At 38.8% G+C, this 21,363-nt stretch overlaps 1 protein-coding gene across 1 annotated transcript; it reads left to right on the forward strand.

Moving 5' to 3' along the window:
* The first annotated feature begins 2,008 nt into the window (after positions 1–2,008).
* On the forward strand, positions 2,009–8,782 carry NDUFA4 (NDUFA4 mitochondrial complex associated). The gene is made up of 4 exons (XM_007982044.3): positions 2,009–2,198; positions 3,323–3,411; positions 4,076–4,133; positions 8,551–8,782. Exons 1-4 carry the CDS (start codon positions 2,157–2,159, stop codon positions 8,605–8,607), a joined length of 246 nt encoding a protein of 81 aa, XP_007980235.1. The 5' UTR covers positions 2,009–2,156; the 3' UTR covers positions 8,608–8,782.
* Positions 8,783–21,363: the final 12,581 nt, after the last annotated feature.

The following is a 21,363-nucleotide window of genomic DNA, read 5'->3' on the forward strand; positions in this document are numbered from 1 at the left end:
TATCCTCAGACAGACCTTCCCTGTCCTGTCTACCTAAAGTAACCTTCTCTCCTCCACCTCTTCCATGTCATTGTCTGTCTCATAGATTACTATTTTATTGGCTTGTCACGATCTAAAAATTATCTCATTTGTTTATTGTTTGTCTTCCTCAATTAGTATGTAAGCTCCATTAGGGCAGAGTAATTTTCTTGTTCACTGCTATAACTCTAGTGACTAGAACAGTGCCTAGTGAAGAGTAGGTACTTAAGAAAGATTTGCTGAATGAATGAAAAAAGACCAGTCTTGATAAGCCTCACGACATACCACCTTAACAGTTACCATCTATTTTTTTTTTCCTACCTCCTGGCCCTACGTCCTCTTCTAAGCATTGCATGTTGGAATTCCTCAGCTCTGTGTCCTCTGTCAAAATTCTCACTCAACCTTCTCTCCCTAAGTAATCTCGTTCAGTCACATGGGTTCATTTCTTATCATAAACTTAGTCCTAAATTTATACTTCTAGTGTAGGTCTCTTCTGCTCCACAGAAATCCACTTGAATTTTACATAGGCACTTGTACATCATTCTCTATGGCTTCTTATTTCAATAACTGGCAACAACCAGAGCTGCTCAAAACTGAACCTCTGAAATTCGGATTCTTAACTTCTCTCTCCTCATTCCCTGATAGTCAACCACCAAGTCCTGTTGGTGCCACCTTCTAAACATCTCTGGAATCTTTTTATCTCATCATTACATTCTCTACAATAGTTCAAGCTACCATTATCTCTCACACAGACTATAGACTATTGCAATGGCCCCTTGATAGGTCCCTCCCCTTTCATGCTTATTCCTTGTTATTAATTCTTCACAAAGCAATCATTTAAAAGCACAACCTTCCCAAGCTCTCAACATAAAACCCATGATGTGTAAGCGGTTATTGGCCCAGCAGATCTGATCCCCACCTTGCTCTCCCTTTTACTTTCCAGCCACACCAGACCTCATAGAGCTCCTCGGGTTTTCACTAGCTTCAGACTTTCACGTGTTATTACCTCCGCCCTGTACACCTGCATCCTCCGTTTTCCCCTGGTTAATGTCTACTCTTCCTTCAGAGTTAGTGTAACTTCCGGTGGAGCCTTCTCCTATGATTTCTGGTCCCAATTAATATTTGCTTGATCATTTGATTAATGCTTTAACCTACGTATGAGATTGGAGAGGGTTCAGAGTGTACGTTTTATCCCAAGCCCCCTCCCCCACCGCTCCCCGCAAAGCCTGTCATATGGAAGACGTTCGGGTACAAAAACAAACAAAAAACCACAAATGAAAATTGGATTGGGATAGTGGGAAAGATTATCTGTAGGTACACGGCCATTGAAAACACATTTTAAGGATGCAATTTGGGACGAGGGAGGGGGGATAGTGGCGTGTTGGAAAGGTCTTTGTGGCGACGAACTTTCAACCGAGGGCCAGGATCTCAGGGTTTAGAAACACCCTGCCAGGACTATTATCATCTTTAAGTCATTTACTAGTTTTTAACTTCTGATTGTCTGTGACAGCCTAAGACAGGAAGCAGCTGCAGTCTTCTCAAACCGCAGCCGCTGACCTTAGCGGCAAGAGACCCGACCTGACCTCCAGGCGCCGGCGGTCGGCTCCCAGAGGCGCCGCGCAGCTCCCTCAGCAGCAGTCACGGCCGGCCAGCGCGCGCCCGGCACGCGCGCCCCCAGCGCCTCGGCGCGCGGACCCGGCTCTCAGGCGCCGCGGGAGAGGCCCCCACTCACGGAGCGCGCGGCCCGTGCGCCCCGGCGTCGACCGCATTCCTCAGTACGTGGCACCCTTGGAAAGTGCCTGTCTGGTCAATCGAAGAGTCCTCATTTCGCCAAAAATATTTCCCCTCAGAAATGTACATAGCACAGCAGTGAAGGGGTTTTCACTATGAAGTGGAATGATGATGGTCCGACCATGTCAGGAAGAACATGTAACGAGTTGGATCTAAGCAGGCATTGTTAAGGACAGTCGCATTCGGGCCCTCCTGCCGCAAGCTGCCCTCCCTGCCAAGGGTCCTTCAGGTAGGAGGTACTGGGTGACTTTGGAAGTCCGCAGTGTCTCATTGCAGATACTACTTAGCTCAGGGCCTGGTGGCTAGACAAGTTCTCTCCTTTCCAGTCGGAGGCCTGTGTCGCAAACATGCTCCGCCATATGGTCGGTCTGGCCAAGAAGCATCCGAGCGTAAGTTCTTGACCTCTCTCCTAATGTTTTTCCTTCTCCTTCTTGCGTCAGGGTGCGCCTCCTTCTGTTCCCTGGGAGCATCCTTATTTATGGCCTCTTACCGTCCGTCAGACAAACCGTCCGTCAGACAAGACCCTACCTCTCCTAGTGTTTGTCTTCTTAGTTGCCCCAGGCCTCTGTGACCCTCTACGTCATGCATTGTGGGGTTTTGTCTGTCGGGCGGAAGGTGACGGACACTGCTAGGAAAAAAAACAGTGAATATTGGAACAGTCTGGTGGCCGCGCCGTTTTACAGGTTGTGCGATCCAGGCAGGAGGGATAGATGTGCACTGTGTGGGTCAGAGACTAGCATAGGTCAGGTTCCGTATGTGTTATACCATCTCTGGAGGATCTTGTATTCACCGCATTGCACCACCAGGCCTTTTGGTAAATAAGAGGGGTCCGTGATCTGAATCCTCACTTTGTCTGGACGTCGTTGCATTTGGGGAAATTTCGTAGTGCGGAATTTAATTGCAATTAAGTTCTTTCACATCTCATTTTCCCTCCGCACATCAACGTGCTGTAGCGCTAACTCTATGCCATCTTTAATCTGTCTTAAATCCAGTTCCCTGAATACGCAGCAAGCATTGGCAGCATTACGTTTTCAGAGATAATGCTGAAAGCCAGTATTTGTAATATATATGTTTACTTATTCAGACTCTTATTTTTCATACATCTTTATGGAGGCACCCTTAAATAATTTGCAAAGAATTTGTTTTTCAAGCCCCAGGATAAAGGAAGCAGAAAATTTAATGGGAATGACATGTAAATATTAGAGAGATGAAGAAGACTCGATACATTTTCTTGGAAATTTAAAAATGTACCTATAATTTGCTCCACGTTAAAAAGTAAGACACTTAAACCAGAGTCATCTTAACATCCTTTCCAAGTTCCGTTTCTTTCTTTAGAACACAGTTATGAAAAATCTTACCTCAATGTAAGATCTATTTTATTTAAATTTTAAGACAAAACAGCACAATAACAGTTTGAGACTTGGAAATCAATGTGCAGAAACTACTGTAATCTCTCGTTGGTCAGTGTCTTAAGTATTTGAAGATGGTTATTCTATTTTGTGTTTGGTTTTAGTTGATCCCCCTCTTTGTATTTCTTGGAACTGGAGCTACTGGAGCAACACTGTATCTCTTGCGTCTGGCCTTGTTCAGTCCAGATGTTTGGTAAGTACTTAAAAATGTTTAAAACTTTGATAGCTTGTCAAGGCAGTGTAGGAGCCACAGTCTTTGTAGGTCAATAACATCAGGGTAGTAGAAAGAATCTTCCATTTACAGTCATACAATAAGTTCAGATCTCAAATCGGCTATTTTCATTTACTTTTTCTGGTACATTAAATTATCTAATTTCTCTGAGTCTCGTTTTCTCTTTGGTAAAGTAGAAATGCTAATACCAAATCTTGTAATGTTTTGAGGATTGACATAATAATAGTTGTTTTTATAAAATAATCATGGTTCTTGGCACATGTAAATGTTTTTTGCCCGCACTTGCACATTTGCAGTTGAAAAACAATGGACAGTAAAGATTGATTCATCATTATTCTATGCACTTTTCTATATATCACTTTATTAATGAAATGGAAAGCTTTTGTGAAAGCCAGGTAAAAAGTATCTTGTGATAGGGATTCTGTGTTCTACCTTTTTTCTAATTGATTACATGAGATTGCTTATTATAGATCCTCTACCTGTTTCAACTGCATAATGAAGTAACACCGTACTTCATCTAATAGAAAATAAGATTGATCTATTCAAAAATGTATTCTTAAGTACAAAACACTATTTTAAATAGTGCTTTATTATTATAACAGTCATAATGTTTTATTTCTTTTAGTTGGGACAGAAATAACCCAGAGCCCTGGAACAAACTGGGTCCCAATGATCGATACAAGGTATACTACAAAATTGTTTTGAAGTTGTTAGAAATTGTGTTGTAATAAGTTTTGTCATGGGGTGGGTTTTCTTGAAACTGGATATATGAGTAAAATTCTATTATATTGAACTTTGAAGCGCCGTTAGGTAGTTATGTGAAATGAAAATATACATTTTCATTTCACATAATTGCTCTAATAAATATTTTTTGCTAGCTTTTTATTGCTAGTATAAGAAAAGAAGGAAAAATAGTATAGCTATCATTTACCATTTTCTTAGTTCTTAGATAGTCTAACACAGTGTCCTCAAACTTCATTGTACATAGAGCTTGTTGAAACACAGATTCTTCAGCCTAATCCCCAGAGATTCTGATTCAGCTGGTCTGTTGTGGGACATAAGAATTTAGAGTGGTCTGTGGAACTACTCTTCCAGAGAATGATTTCATGGACTGAGACCATTTATTGATTCCCCAGACATAACCTTTCTTATATGTAATTGCGTACAAAGAACCTGCACAGTGTCAAAACCAAGGGCAGGCCAGGCGTGGTGGCTCCCGCCTGTAATCCCAGCACTTTGGGAGGCTGAGGCGGGCAGATCACTTGAGATCAGGAGCTCGAAATCAGCCTGGCTGATATGGTGAAACCCCATCTCTACTAAAAACACAAAAATTAGCTGGGCATGGTAGTAGATGCCTGTAATCCCAGCTACTCAGGAGGCTGAGGCAGGAGAATTGCTTGAACCTGGGAGGTGGGGGTTGCAGTGAGCCAAGATCACGCACCTACACTCCAACCTGGGCAACAGAACGAGACTCTGTCTAAAAAACAAAAACAAAAACAAAAACCAAGGGCAGCTTCGTTAAGATACCATACCATTCACATACCATACAGTTTATGTGTTTAAAGTTTATAACTCACTCAATACACTTTCCATAATATCGAGCCACTTCATCAAAAGAGAGTAACTGGCCATTTGATTTATCACTGTGAAGAACAGGATCCCCGATCAGCGTGTGTCTAGCACTCCTTGACAGGTATACATCTATGATGGATTATCATTACTCATAGCAACGTTTTTCTTTGTTGGAGACAGTCTCACTCTGTCACCCAGCCTGGAGTGCAGTGGCGTTATCTTGGCTCACTGCAGCCTCTGCCTCCCAGGCTCAAGCGATTCTCGTGCCTCTCTCTCCTGAGTAGCTGGGACTACTGGCATACACCACCACACCCAGCTGATTTTTTGTATTTTTAGTAGAGACAGGGTTTTGCCATGTTGGCCAGGCTGGTCTTAAACTCATGGCCTTAAGTTGATCTGCCTGTGTCAACCTCCCAGTACTGGTATTACAGGCATGAGCCACTGTGCCCGCAGCCTGATAGCAATTTTTAAGATCACCCTTTGTGGATTTCAAGTTTTCCGCTTAACCTGATTATAATTTGGCTTCTAAATCCTTAAATAGATCTCCTTACAAGAAGAAAATAAAAATGCAGTGGCTAAGCTGAAACAGCTATCTCATCTGTGTGTTACATTTTGCCTCAAAAAAGATCAAATGGGCATCCTGATTTATTTTTCTGTCTTACACATTTGTTTAAAGTGAGTCTATTCCAGAAAAAATAATTCCACATACAAGAAACTTTTAAAAACTAAACAAAAAAAAAAAACTAGCAGGCTTTGGTTCTTCCACCAAAGAACGTATTGGAATCTATGGGTATGTGTAGTTCAAAAGGTGTAATAGATGATTCTGATAATGCAGCTAGTTTACTAATGTTCTGAAATATCGCAACACATGCCAAGATGAGGCCTTGGGAACCAAAAATGAAATGTTGCTGCAACAAAACCCTAATGTGCGTGGCATAGCTTGGGCTGTTAATAGCTATGACACTGATATCAGAGCGGAAAGATGAAGAGAGTCATGTTGTGTAATGACAGAAATGAAAAGGAACCAAATCCAGAAACGAGAACCTGGAGTAAATGAAACCTACCTAATACTTTTTCTAAACCCATTCAGGTAGACTAGATTATCATCTCCATCATTCGTAATCTCTCACCTAAGGGAATTTGTTTTACTGGCCTACTGACATCAGATTTGATTTGTGACTTGTGGGAAATTATGAGTTGGAGGAAATGATACCTGCCACTCTTGAACCACTATGTGATTCCTCTGTTCTTTTGCATCTCTCATGAGACCAAAATTGACAAGTAAGGGCTACTCATTCACCTTAGAATTGGAATGAAAAAAAAATGAAGCAATCAACATACTAATGGCATATAATGTGAGTGAAAAGTGAACTTTCATTGTTGTAAGGCACTAAGATTTGAGTGTGTTAATTTGGGCTGCCGTAATGAGGTACCGTAGACCCGGTGGCTTAAACAACTAATTTATTGCTCAGTCTGGAGACTGGGAAGTCCAGATCAAGGTGCCAAACAAGTCTGCTCCTGATGAGGGCCCAACCCAGTTGTGTCCTCACAAGATGGAAGGAGAGAAGTGAGCCCTCCTGTAAAGGCACTAGTCATGAGTGTCCCACCCTCATGACCTAATTACCTCTCAAAGGCCCAGCCTCCAGATACCATCACATTGGCGTTTGGGGTTACAACATGAATTTTGGGAGGATGTAAACATTCAGTCCAAAGCAGAGGATTATTTGTTGCCATGCTATAATCTAGCAAAAGCTATGACTAAAACAGCAAGAGACAGGACCAAAATAAGATTTGACCATTAAAGACCCAGCAATACTTCTCAACTGAGTAACAGTTGAAGCTCCCGAAAGCTAAGATCAGAATATGTTGTGCCTTCCCAACTGTTGTTTCAGAGACTCTCAAGGTAGCCAGCATTAAACAGAAAAAGAATAGAGGCAGGGAAGTTGAAAGCAGGTTTTAAAATTCTAGAGAGAATTTTGGATTTGAAGCGAGTAAATCAGAAGCCTGCTTAGTTTTAAGAAAATTGGCAAAAATACCACCATGTATGCGCTTTTGACTCTGCATGGGTGTAGGGCCTTGATCTTGCAAGTTGTAGAACTTGATCTAAATTACCTCTTTTGTATATTAAGAATGAGAAGGGTTATTGTGATAATTAATTAAGATATACATAAAGCATCTAGCGCAGTGCCTGGGCAGGAGCCCAACAAATGTTTATTTTCCTTTCCTTAATATATACCTGCAAACCCTTCTGTAAATTATTTCTAATGTTTTGTTAATATGTTAGAGGATAGCACAAATAGTTTTTTTTTAATCTTATTATCTAGATTAATTGTTTCTTAAACGAACACTGTCAGAACAAAGAATACTGCTTTATAGATTATTTATAATTTTCTGTCCTTAAAAGCCTGTATCTGTCTGTATCTCAAGGATAACTTGGTAATAAGCTTTACAACCTGAGGATTTTTTTTTAATCAGTAAAATAAATAAGAGTTTTTCAGAAATAAATAAGTTCGGGTGTATTTGAAGAAATAAAAGGGATTTGAAGAAAGAATGAATACAGATTTGTGAACTTCATGCTTAAAAACCCTGAAGAAAATGTTTATCATTCTGAAATTGTGGTTCTTTGGGTGATAAATAGCATAGTCTTCAAGTAATTATAGCACAACCTCTCTAGCATTCTTTGGCACAAGAATGAGTAAACCCAAGGTTTTAGCCTTATTTGGGCTTGTGTACAAGCATTAATGTGTCCTTAGTAGAAACTCTGGACCAGTTTCAAAAATGTCATTTTTTTTTTTAAGTTACTGAGAGAGGGAGTGTTTTGTTTTTTTTTGTTTTTTTTGTTTTTTTAAGCAATCACAGTAAGGTTTATTTCTAAAATTAATTTTAATTGATTATAAAGAAATGTTGGAAATTTTAAACAGCAAAAATACCATATTATTTAAAAGCCATTACCAGAGGTGAAGTGTCAGTTTGATATTGAATATAGCCTGGGTTAGGCAATTAGTGAGAGAGAGAAAATATCTCAAAAGTTATGTAAACCACAAAACAAAGCAATACCTTATATATTACTAGCCTCTTTTTGTTGCAGGATCTCTCCCTCTAAATTACAGCAGTTCATTCAGCAAGTAGGGAAGGTAATTTCTTGTTAATCCTCTATTCTTTTGGCGATTTTTCCATGTACTTAGTAGAGTTAAGGCAAAAACTTACCGAACTGGAAGTGTGTATCAGAAGGAATTCTTAATTATTCACTTTGAAATAGAAGAATTTTCCTTATAGGGTCCAAGTAGTAGACTGTACTGACACTGCTCTTCTGAAATAAATTGAATATTTTTACCTTGCCAAAACTATCATCGAAGGCTGGAATTTTAGGTATAGTATTTTTCTGTGAATGACTTTTATGTTGTTATTCTTTTAAAAATTCATGTCTGTAATTGTTACTGTAGAAAACCAAATACAAAGAATTCTAAAACCTTTGTGCCATCTCTGTGTATTTAAGATTACTTAAAATATCTTTTTTTCTGTTCCAAGTTCTACTCAGTGAATGTGGATTACGACAAACTGAAGAAGGAACGTCCAGATTTCTAAATGAAATGTTTCACTATAACGCTGCTTTAGAATGAAGGTCTTCCAGAAGCCACATCCGCACAATTTTCCACTTAACCAGGAAATATTTCTCCTCTAAATGCATGAAATCATGTTGGAGATCTCTATTGTAATCTCTATTGGAGATTACACTGATTAATAAATAACTGAAACTTGATATGTGTCACTTTTTTATGCTGAAAGTACACTCTGAACTTTAGAGTATAGGAAATTAACTATTAGAATTTAAACAATTTCTGAATTTCTATAGTTTGAAATTACGACTTTAAGCTGCTTTAATAAAACACTTCCATTTTGTGTGTAGACCGTTGGTAACTTCACTAGAGCATAGATAACAACTGGAACTGGAAATTACACAAAAGTAAATTGGGAAGGATACTCAAGCATCTGACATTGACAAAATAGAAAGCTTTGAGTTTCTCTGGCAGTTGTTGAAGTGTGTGCAGTTTTTAACAATGGTCTTTACTTGGCATTCTCTTTGTGGTGATTTTCAAGGTTGTAAGTGACTTTTGTCCTAGGATTGAAGTTGAAATCTGAGTTTATCACTGCTAACCATAGTGCTGGTAGTCAAGAGATCTTGAGAATTTCTGCTGCTGAGTCTTGGTGCAGGTTCTCTTTTCTTTTCTTTTTTTTTTTTGAGATAGTCTCTGTCACCCAGGCTGGAATGTAGTAGTACAAACACGGATCACTGCAGCCTCGACCTCCCGGTCTTAAGTGATCCTCCTGCCTCAGCCCGTAAGTAGCCGGGACTACAGGTATGTGCCACCATGCGTAGCTAATTTTTGTATTTTTTTTAGAGACAGGGTTTTGCCATGTTGCCCAGGCTGGTCTTGAACTCCTGAGCTCAAGCGATCCACTCTCCTCAGCCTCCCAGAATGCTGGGATTACAGGTGTGAGCCACTGCGCTCAGCCATGGTGCAGGTTTTCAAAGGCCAGGAAGTATATTCATAATTTTAAGGTGGGGAATGTGGCGAGTTTTCACATAGGTGTGTGTAAGTCATCACATCATAGAAACTTGAGGAATTTACTGACATTAATTTTGGATGTTGGTATATAAGTATACAATTAAATGTTTACAGGGTAGTAGGAGCACGTTTTCAATGTCAGGAACTGAGCTAAGTATTTGAAGTACATGGATTATCTCAAAAATTTTTAAATTTTTAAACAGGTTGAATTACTTGAATTCATTCTGTTAGTCAAATGGTGGATATTTAAACCCATGTAGTTTTGAATTTAGAGTGTGTAGAGTGTTTTCAGTTACCAGATTCCATGCTTTTAGTTCCTATGTGTCATGCATAATTTCAACCTCTAAGAGCAGGGTTTCTCAACCTTGCCACTATTGACTGTTTCTGAAAGACAGTTTGGTTTAGCAGACCATCCCATGCGTTTTAGCATGTTTAGCAGCTAACCTGGGCTCTGCCACTACACACAAAAAGCACTCCTTCCCTCCAATTCCCACAGGCTATGAAAAAAATGGAGACGTTACCAAATGTCCATTGGTGGGCAAAATTGCTCCATTCCTACCTCTGTTGAGAATTACTCTAGATCCTTTGGCACAAATTACCTCAAAGTTTAAAACTGTGTAAAGAAACAGTGTGTCACATAATTGAAAAACATTTTATTAAGCAACTCCAAATAAATGCTACATTAAGAAATTAGTAATAACATTTTCTAGAATTGAGGATCATTTTATGAATCCTTAAAAATTCTGAGTAGTATCTATTTTGTGTCTATCCTCGGACTTTGCAATATAAGAATAAATATTAAATTTGGCATGAAATAGGACATGTCTTAATGAAGAAACTATATTACTGCTATTTAACAAACTTCAATGGCAACCTAAAGAAGTTGTCATTCACAAATGCATCAGATACCAATGCTGCCAAGAAAGAAAGATAACACACTCCTTTTTTTCTTTGAATGTTTAGAATTGTGCTTGTGCTGCTTTTTTTTTTTTGTTTTGAGACTGAGTCTTGTTCTGTCGCCCAGGCTAGAGTGCAGTGGCATGATTTCGGCTCACTGCTCATTGCAACCTCAGCCTCCTGAGTTCAAGCTATTCTGCTTCAGTCTCCAGAGTAGCTGTGATTACAGGTGCCCACCACCATCCCTGGCTAATTTTTGTATTTTTGGTAGACAGTTTCGCCACGTTGGCCAGGCTGGTCTCTCTCTTGACCGCAAGCAATCTGCCTGCCTTGGCCTCTCCAAGTGCTGGGATTATGGGCGTGAGCCACTGCTTCTGGCCCTGCTGTGCTTCTTCATTCAGAAGACAGATTGTTTTGTTGATTTCTCATGTTAATAAAGTCAGCAGGCAAATCTGCATTTAAATACAGATGTCCTTGGGTAGCATTTCCGTGTATTTGAAAATCTGCAGTTTTCAGAATTTATAGATGCCTACCAGTAGGCACTTGTCTTACTATGTGTTACTATAAATGAATACCTGAAACAGTAATTTATACATTAAAAAAGGGTTATTTGGCTCGTGATTCTACTGGCTGGAAGATTGGGCATCTGGTGAAAGCCTCAGGCTGCTTCCACTCGTGATAGAAGTTGGGTAGCTGATGTGTGCAGAGATCACATAGACAAGAAGCAAGAGCGAAGGGGAAAGTGGTAGGTTCTTTTTAATAACCAGCTCTCCTGGGAGCAAATAGAGTGAGAACTCACTTATTACTGAGAAGGCAACTTGAAACCATTCATGAGGGATCTGTTTTCATTACACAAACACCTTCCATTAAGCACCACCTCCAACATTAGGGATCAAATTTCTTTTTCCTTTTTTTAAATCCACTTTTAGACACTGAGTCCTGCTATGTTGCCCAGGCTGGAGTGCAGTGGCTATTCAAAGGCACAAACATAGTACACTGCGGCCTCCTGGCCTCAAGTGATCCTCCCCACTGAGCCTTCCTAGTAGCTGGGATTACAGGCACATGCCTCTGCACCAGTGGGGGTTAAATTTCATGAGGTTTGTGGCAGACATACATTCAAACCAGAGCAGTTTTGCAAAGAAAAAAAAAAATCTAAAAATAATTGTACTAAATTTTACTTCTTTCAAGTTTATTACCCTACTCTGGGCAGATTTTATTCTTACCACTCCACTAAAAATGCTTCTGTTAAGATTTTATCAGTGACTTCTGTTTGTAAATTCAAGTTGATCATCAGTATCGCTTTGACCTAACAATTGATACAGCTCCTCCTTAAGACACTCTTCCCAGGTCCCTAGAACACCATACTGTTTTTGTTAACCTACATCACTGGCTTTTCTACTCAGTCTCTTGCTCATGCCCCTTTGTTTCCTGAGCTATTTTCTGTTCCATTTATTTATTTAGAAAGGGTCTCTCTGTCACCCACGCTGGAGTGCAGTGGCACATTCATGGCTTACTGCAGCCTCCACCTCCCAGGCTCAAGTCATCCTCCCACTTCATCCTCCCAGGTAGCTAGGACTACAGGTGTGTGCCACTACACCCAGCTAGTTTTTATTTTTTTTTGTAGAGGCAGCATCTCACTATGTTGCCCAGGTTGGTCTGGAACTCTCATCCTCCTGCCTTGGCCTCCCAAAGTGTTGGGATTACAGGTGTGAGCCACCAAATCTGGCTAAATGAGCTTTTTTAGGTAAGGGGATTAGTATATATCATGGCAGAATACATGTTACTTAAACATTAGCTATTATAAACATTGGAATTCATTCTCTTCCTTTAGAAACTTTAATGGGAAGTTTTTTTTTTTTTTTTTTTTTTTTTGGGGGGGGATGGGAGTCTTACTCTGTTGCCAGGCTGGAGTGCAGTGGTGCCATCTTGGCTCACTGCAACCTCTGCCTCCTGGGTTTAAGCAATTCTCCTGTGTCAACTTCCGGAGTAGCTGGGACTACAGGCACATGCCACCACGACCAGCTAATTTTTTGTATTTTTAGTAGAGACGGGGTTTCAACATATTGGCCAGGATGGTCTCGATCTCTTGACCTTGTGATCTGCCTGCCTTAGCCTCCCAAAGTGGTGGGATTACAGACAGGCGTGAGCCACTGCACCTGGTGGGGAAAATTCTAAAAGCCATATTATATAAAACTTGGAAAGAAAAGGACTATTTGGTAAAAGTTTATTCAGCTGTTAATCTGATCATATAATATTTTTATTGCAAATATCATTGATTTCAACACATGAACAAGGTCTGTTGTACACACAGAATTTCCTTTACAATGAACGTTTTAAAACTGGCTTAAACCTTCAAAACAGAAAAACATTTTTTTAACCTTTTAATATAGGTAAAAATACACACATTCTTATGCTTCCTTATAATCCTTTCACCAAAAGTGTATTTTACACCAGAGCTGTAAGTCTAAGAAGTGGGGTGATTTATATTTCTCCCTACATTTACTAAAGCAATGCCTGTCCACATAGCGTGCTATAATAATGTTACACTCTCTCTGATTTGCATTATGACTCAATGAATTAAAATTTTGATATGCAGGTCTTCTCTCCTAGGTCGAAAATGGTACTGAGTTAAACCATGCCTGATATTCAAAGAATTATTTTATGCTATGTAAATGACAAACAGCATCTGGAAAAATGTATCTCAGATCTCTTCCCCTGCTGTTGTTTTTTTAATCTTAAAATGCAGCAGCTTGTATACTCTATAATAACCTTTTTCTGTTTGTTCCTAAGCAGAAAAATAAAGGAATTAATTCTACACAAGATTTTCAGACCTCCATCCTAAGTGAAGATACATAGCAAACTTCTTTTATAAACTTGGTGAAGAGTCATTTCATCTTACCTGTTACATGCAGACAGCAACTTATGTTAACTCTTCTTATGATTTTTTGAAATTACAATGGTGCAAAAGTGATATGCATATTATGACAGATGATCATTTGTTAAATAAATTACATAAGATATTCAACACTTTATTATAAGATACGCTTTGTGTTAGATGATTTTGCCCAACTGTAGGCTAATGTAATTGTTCTGAAAATGTTTTTAGGCTCAGCTATGATGTTGGTTAGGTTAGGTGTATTAAATGCATTTTCTTTTTTTTTTTTTTTTAATTTTTTTTTAATTCTCAGCAAGGCAAGGTACTTCTATAGAAGGGTGTGCCCTTGCAGATGGAGAAATGGTGAGCGCACACTTGGACAAGGGAGGGGAGGAGGTTCTTATCCCTGATGCACGAGGCCCCTGCTGCTGTGTTGTTCCCCTATTGGCTAGGGTTAGACCACACAGGCTAAACTAATTCCGTAATTTAAAGAGAGTAATGGGGTGAGTAGTTTGGTGGGAAAAATGGTTATGCAGGGTGGAAAATGAGTTAGGGTGGGGCAGGTAGCTGGTAATCGGAATGAGAGTGGAGCAGGTAATTAGAATGAGTCAGGATGGAGCAGGTGATTGAAATGAGTCAATAGAACGAGGAAAGAAGAAAGAGTAATAGAATAGACGAAAGAGAGTTAAATTTTTCTTAGCTTTAGTTCGGTAGGGTTTTCCCCTGGGACCATGGCCCACGACTCTGGAGCGGGCGGTGCTTTCTTGTGATGAGTCCATTCCCTTTCCGTTGTACAAACAACAGTCTCGGTGGTTAGCAGCATAAGGTAGGGTCCTTCCCAGGCTGTCTCGAGTTTTCCTTCTTTCCATCCTTTGATGAGAATGTGATCTTCAGGCTGGTGCTGGTTTACCAGAATTTCTAGGGGTGGTACCTGTGCTAAAAGACTTTTAGTTTTGAGGGAAAGGAAAGTGGAAGATAAACCAAGTATATAATTTCTAAGAAACTGAACTTTTGTTTTAAATGTGGGGACATCAGCAGTGGACTTTATAGTCCTTAGTGCCTTCTTACTGAGAAATTTCCTTTAGCACCTATTTTTATTAGTTTTTAGACCAAAGAAAGCCAAACACCATTTTATATTTGACAATGCTTCCTGTATGATTTTTATACCAGATAAGCTAAATTTCACCTTTATATTAGTGTGTTATTAATGTTAAACTCAATTTTAATAAAACCTTGTAGACATTTATCCAATTTTAACGTCTGACCATATAGATTTTTAGCAAGATTTTTATAGACTCTTTTTAACCTTTTATAATTTTTGTTAAAAAGGTTAGTGCTTTAAGAAAAACCTGTTGTGCTTTTATTTTAATGTCCAGTTCACAGAAAAACTGGATGATACCCTAATTTTAGCCAATATGTTTACACACAGAATTTCCTTTACAATTAACATTTTAGAACTGGCTTAAACCTTCAAAACAAAAAAAAAATTTTTTAACCTTTTAATGTAGATAAAAATACACACATTCTTATGCCTCCTTGTAATCCTTTGGTATAAAATATACCAAAAGTATATTTTACTTTCCTTATACATTTTGCACATAAACTGTTTCTTCAATAGTTTTACATTCAGGAGGCCTGATTACTTTTAAATTTTACAACATTTCTTGCATTAATTCCCTTTCATAACACACATTTTTTTTTCACAACTTTCACAGACAATTCTTTGACATGCCTCAACTTTCTGACTTGCTGTAAACATCCCTTTTTTTAAACAACCAGTTAATTTATGTTAGGATAAGAATTTACCATATAACATTCTTTTTACATAAATTCTCCCTCCCCCTCCCTTTTTTTTCCAACGATGATAATCATTCTTTTCCAAAGCAAACTTCCTTCATGTCTGTGGACTAGACTGTCTAAGGCCACAAGATTAGAAGTTAGGATAATACATGTTGCATTTGAACTTTTAGCAAACTTTACTTTTGTTGAAAACCTTGTAAGTTTGGGATTTCAATTATCCTTTGCTATTAATAAGACCTTGTTTAGTCCAAATTAACTTAGAATTGGTATAGATGGTTCCTTCCTGGTTCTGTAAGTATGTTAAGGCTTAGCTGAGTGCAAACATCCTCCAGAACCTCCAGGTATTCAGTTATCCAGAAGCTCTCCGAAACCAGTCCTTTGAGACCTTTTGTGGAGACTTCATTTGATAGGCATGATTGACAACCATGTAGAAATGTGATTGGACAAAAAAGGTATGATCTAATATTAATGGGCTGAGTGGGGAAACCCAGCAAGTCTTGTCTGTTCACATTCTTACTGGCTTCTCTGTGCAGCATTCCTTTCTTCAGGGGATGGGGCACAACCCCTTCTGAAATGAGGGTCTTATGACCCACAATCAGATTAGAGTCCTGCCTTGAGCTGGTGAAAGAAGGGCCAGAAAGTTAAGAGAGAGAGAGTTTCTGTTTTCTGAGGCCTGCTTCTGAGGCTTAAAGTGCCCCAACATTGTAACAAAAAGACTGTAACAAGGGCTATGGGAATTATTAGCCAGGAACTGTGGACAAAATCCAACGTGTGTACATACCATAATATCACAGCTGTAAGACTTTTACACAAATATGAAAAAATGAGTTTATTTTTATTTTGGAGACCAGGTCTCGCTCTGTTGCCCTGGCTAGAGTGCAGTGGCGCAATCATAGCTAACTGTAGACTCAACTCAAGTGATCCTCCTGCCTCAGCCTGCCAAGGAGCTGGGACTACAGTATTTATTTATTTATTTATTTATTTATTTATTTATTTATTTATGTATTTATTTATTTATTGTGTAGATCCAGAGGTATTACTCTGTTGACTAGGCTTGTCTTGAACTCTTGGCCTGAAATGATCCCCTTGGCCTGAAAAATCCCAGCTGTGACCTCCCAAAGTGCTGGAATTACAGGCATGAGCCACCACACCTACCCCCTCAAAAGACAGTTTAGGATTTTTGCACAAATAAGAAAGCTGCTGTTTTTAAATAAATTTTTATTTTTAAAGTTTTCACTTTTTTTTTTTTTTTTTTTTTTTTTTAACTCAACTGACATAAGGTGCTGAGTTTTGTGCTGGGCACAGGAATACAAAGATAAGAGCCACTTTAAGAACTTACAGTTAAGTTGGGGAAATAAACAATGGTCTTTCATAATGATAACTTCAAAGCAGTAGTTAAAAGCCACAGTTCAGAGGAAGGATTTTTTGTTTAACTGGTGTGTGTGTGTGTGTGTGTGTTTCTGTGTGTATAGAGTGACAGAATTGTTGGGCAGGAAAATTTTCCCTGAGCAAGTGACAGGTAAATTTGGCTTTGAAGAAGCAAATCTGCCAGAAAGATGAGGGCTAGACTGGGACATCAGCTGTTGAATATATGGAGCCCAGTGCAAAATGGCAACTTGGAGTACCTTGTAATATTAAGAATTACAAGACAGTGACAGCATAGCATTAAACCAGGTCTGGGATCTTGCAAACGCAAGGGCCTACACACAAATCTCATACCGATCAAGTTGGCCCTGGCTGAGGGTGAGAAATTCCAGACCGAAGAAGTAGTCTATACAAAAGCATAGAGGCATGTGTTTGGGGTTTTGTTAGATTATGGTGTGTGTATATGGGTATGCCGTGGACATGGGTTTGCAGGTGCTACTATGGGAAAGGGCAACACAACAAAAGAGATGGTGTGGTGGGTTTGTATTGTATCAATTTAGTTAAGCTGGTACTGGCTTTCTGAGGATTTCCTATTCTGCATATTCAGGAATACTGTGGGCCACAAGAGGTATTTCACGTGAGATTTGAAATAAAAAGAAATGTGACAGCAACCATAATCTGTTTAAACCTGGAAAGTCTGTGGAGGGCACCGGGAAAATTTTTCCTGAGACAGATGAGTTTGGCTTTGAAGAAAGCCACAGATAATCCACGTTGTTCCTTGTCTCCTAGTTTACCTTGTGGCGTGGGGTAGCAGCAGCCCCGAAGCTCCTTCATCTACCTTCAGCCCTCTTTCTTAAGCTTCTCAGGCTTCCCATAACAGAGTGCACTAGCTTCTCCTGCAGATCATCTACACATCCCATCACATTTTGAAGCTTGAAGGTACTAAGAGTCCCACACAGGTTCACCTTCATCCTTGTGGGTTCCAGTTTGTCTTCTCAGGTTCCGCTTTGTCCTTTTTCTACTCAGCTTCACGTTTGTGTCTTCTTTTCTGTTTAAGCTGTTTTGACCTTTTTTCTTTTTTAATTTTTAAAAAAAGTTCTATATATTCATGGGGTACAAGTGCAATTTTGCTGCATTGATACATTGCATTATGGTGAAGTCAAGGCCCTCAGTGCATCCATCACTAGAGCAATGCACATTGTACCCACCAATCAACCTCCCATCATCCACCCCTTTTCCACCCACCATGCCTGTGAGTCTCCATTGTCTATTATTCCACACTCTGCTTCTGTGTGTACACATTATTTAGCTCCCATACGATTAAAAAGTTTTGACCAGGAACTAGAGTAATTTTCTTAATCAAAAAGTAAAAATCATGTAGTAAAAAGAGCATGGGGTTTGGAATCATATACTTTGGTTTGAGTCTCTGTGCAGTCACTCATTAGATGTTTGTCCTTGGCAGTGTCTTACTCAGAGCTCTGTAGAACACAGAGCCTAAGACAAAGTCTTGCATGCATGGTAGTTCATTTGGGATCAGGAGTGGTAAAGAGGAGTGGGGAAACAAGGAAGAAAGCCAGTACAAAGATGGGTTGTTGTGTTGTCCATCACTATGGGTGACTGGTGTTTTGTGTTGTAAGACTTCTGAGAAGCCTTATGAAATGCATCACAGAACTCTCTGCCTAAAGAATGAAGGAGATGGGAATCTTTATGTTTTGGCTCCTGTCTTCCATTGGTCAGGGATGGTCTCGCAGGCATTAGTTCCCCTGGACTTGGGAGTTGTACATGTATGAGTGCCAAGTGCATCACAGAGTCAGAGAAGTGAGGGGTGCTTAGCACCTGCCCAAGGTGAGATGCGCAAGATGCTGTCAGGTTGCGCTTGCATGAAACTGGTTGAAGCCTGCCTAGAACTGGTTGCTGTAGTAGTGACTGGAATAAGAGATGAAGCTGAGAGAATTTGAAGTGGCATACTAGAGATATCTGATATAACCGTTTTACACAGTTTTGAGACTCACTCTACATCTGTACAATGATATCTGTCTCACGGATTTGTGGTGGCAATATTAAGTGAATACGCAAAACTTGAAATGCCTTTATTTTCTTTTCTTCCTCACTACTTATGTGGCTTATGTCTCCATCATCATGGTGATACTGCCCTCCCTGAAGTCATTATTGATCTCCTTATTGCTAAATCCAATAGTAATTATTAATTTTTTGGATCCTGTCTTATATAATGTCTGCACTGCATTTGGTACTATAGAGCGCTCTCTTTTTTTTTTTTTTTTTCTTCAAAGGAGTTTGTCCTGGATTCTGTGGCACTTTGTTCCTTGTTTTTCTATTGTCCTGGAGGACAGACTCATTTTCTATCTATTTTGCCTTACATGGACACTCAATAATTGTTTTCTGATAGAATTAATAAATGACAAAAAGCACATAAAAGTGAGTAGTCAGTGAATGATTTTTCCTTCATCTTTTCCTTAATTTCACTGGTCCATATTCTGAGTACATGTGTGTATGTGTGTGTTTTCTAATATTATAAGACTGGCCATGCTTTGCTATACCAATTGTCCAATTTATTCTTAGTTTAACTCACAAATACTGTCTTTCTGTGAGAAAACGGATTGTTTCCTATAACTTCAACCTCCAAGAATTTCAAATTTTTCTTACGTCCTGTTGTAAATCTGTAATCTTGAAATTTGCTTAAGCATTCTAAAATATGTTAATATGATATTATTCTAATATATTTGCTAGATATTCAATCTCAGCTAAAATTGCCATTTTAAAAGATACGATACAATTCTTGTATACATATTTCATAAATAAAAAAATTTCTATCAGGAAAAAAGGTACATCTGAATAAGCATGCTGCCACATTAGACATAATCAACTGATGCATCAGGCTATTAGGATTAGAAGTAGTACTTAGGCAGAAAGACAGATATCTTGGGACATCTGGCCAGAAGAGAGAGGAAAATGATTGCTACTCTCAACTCAGAAATTTCACAAGTGTTGTGAAAATGTAGAAGGGGTGGCAGGGAGAGGGGAATATGTGAAGTGGGTAGTATTTTATGAATTTATTATTTGCCTTTTATGGGGGGAGTACTTTATTTGTAGTTCTGTTTCTATTTTAACATCTGGAGTGTGACTTCCAGACAATCTACAAACTCCTTTTTCCCTTGCACCTCCCATAACACATGGCCATGGATTTACTGTTTATGATGTCTCCAAAAACGTTATGTGTAAATCCTATTTCCCTGGCCAGGTGTGGTGGCTCACGCCTGTAATACCAACACTTTGGGAGGCTGAGGGGGTGGATTTCTTGGAGTGCAGGAGTTTGAGACTGGCCTGGCCAACAAAGTGAAACCTCATCTCTATAAAAAATACAAAAATTAACCAGACATGGTGGTGCTTGCCTGTAGTCCTAGCTACTCTCTAGGCTGAGGTGGAAAGATTACCTGAGCCCGGGAGGTTGAGGTTGCAGTGATCCAGGATTGCGCCACTGCACTCCAGCTTAGATGACAGAGTGAGACCCTGTCTGATAAAAAAAAAAAAAAAAAAAAAAAAAAAAAAATCCTATTTCTCTGTTACACACATCTTGAGTGAAGCACTTAGGTTTTCTATATATACATGTAAACGAGGTCTGTCTCTATTTTGCTTATCACTATATCTCCAGGGTCTGTCAGTACCTGGTATGTAATAGGCCTACAAGTATTCAGTGATTGAGTATATTGAACATAAAGCCATTGCAGAGGCTTTGATGTATAGACATTTTCTCAGTGATAGTATAATTTAATTTGTAGATGGTAACTGAATTTTGAATGAATGTTTAGAAGTGGAAACTGAAGTACTTATAGGTTATTAAAACGAAAATAAAATGTAGTAAAGTGTTTTTTTATAAGCACCTAAGGGATCATATATAAAACAGCAATAAAATAGCTGTTGAAGAAACCCTAATTACTGATAATTGTTTACCATGTAGACACCTTATGTGATGTTTCTAGATGGAAAATATTAATTTGAATTACTCTAGAAAAATAATATATATAGGCATTTATACTTTGTCATTATAATGTGGCAATATACACCCTCTTTTTTTAAAACTAGAATCCCACAGTGCCTAACAGTCATGAATGAATTTATAGACTTGTTTTTCATAATGAAGCAAAATTACTATGAGCATGAAATGTCCTCTTCTTTTAGTTTCATTACTGCAGGCAAATAAAACAAAGAACCTAGTGGATAAGGAGAATAAGTTATGCCATGGAGAAATAAGAAATAGATGCCTACTATTAATTTTCAGATTCAGAAACAAGTAAACAAAATGGATCGTATTATAGGCTCATATTAGTACAAAAACTGATTTTAATTCTAGTTTTGCACTGAAGTTTCAAATAAGTATAATTTTGAGTTCAAATAAATGTTTCCAGGAGAAGGAAATGAGCATGGTATTTGCTGGTATATCAATATGTAGACTTGGTCACAGATCATAAACAAGTGCAGGAAATACAGTGCAATTTATTTATTAGAATGCAGTGAGAACTTGTTCACCAGAAAGAAAACAGAAGCACATTTTAGCTAATTTATATTGCTTCTTAAAAGCACACACCGAATGAAAGATTGTATTAGGACAGAAATGCTTAGAAAGCAAAGAACACGGGGAAACATTGAATAATCAGATTGCTAGGGATAAAAAATGAAGCTTAAGGAATTAGAAGGATTAATTCTGCTCTTGCTTCTGTAATGAATAGGGAGGGGGAGAGAAAGGACTTGTGTTTAAATGTGCAAGACTATTTACATGGGTTATCTCACTTTTTATCCTCCCATCAGTCCTATTGAGCT

The sequence above is a fragment of the Chlorocebus sabaeus genome, chromosome 21 (genome assembly GCF_047675955.1).
Source record: "Chlorocebus sabaeus isolate Y175 chromosome 21, mChlSab1.0.hap1, whole genome shotgun sequence".
NCBI classification, from domain to species: Eukaryota; Metazoa; Chordata; class Mammalia; order Primates; family Cercopithecidae; genus Chlorocebus; species Chlorocebus sabaeus.

Bases quoted from the DNA above. Each gene is read 5' to 3' on its own strand.
- NDUFA4 (XM_007982044.3), top strand. From the start codon at position 2,157: ATGCTCCGCCATATGGTCGGTCTGGCCAAGAAGCATCCGAGC. The intron at 3,412-4,075 runs GTAAGTACTTAA...TATTTCTTTTAG, and splicing joins TTGTTCAGTCCAGATGTTTG to TTGGGACAGAAATAACCCAG. The intron at 4,134-8,550 runs GTATACTACAAA...TTCTGTTCCAAG, and splicing joins GTCCCAATGATCGATACAAG to TTCTACTCAGTGAATGTGGA.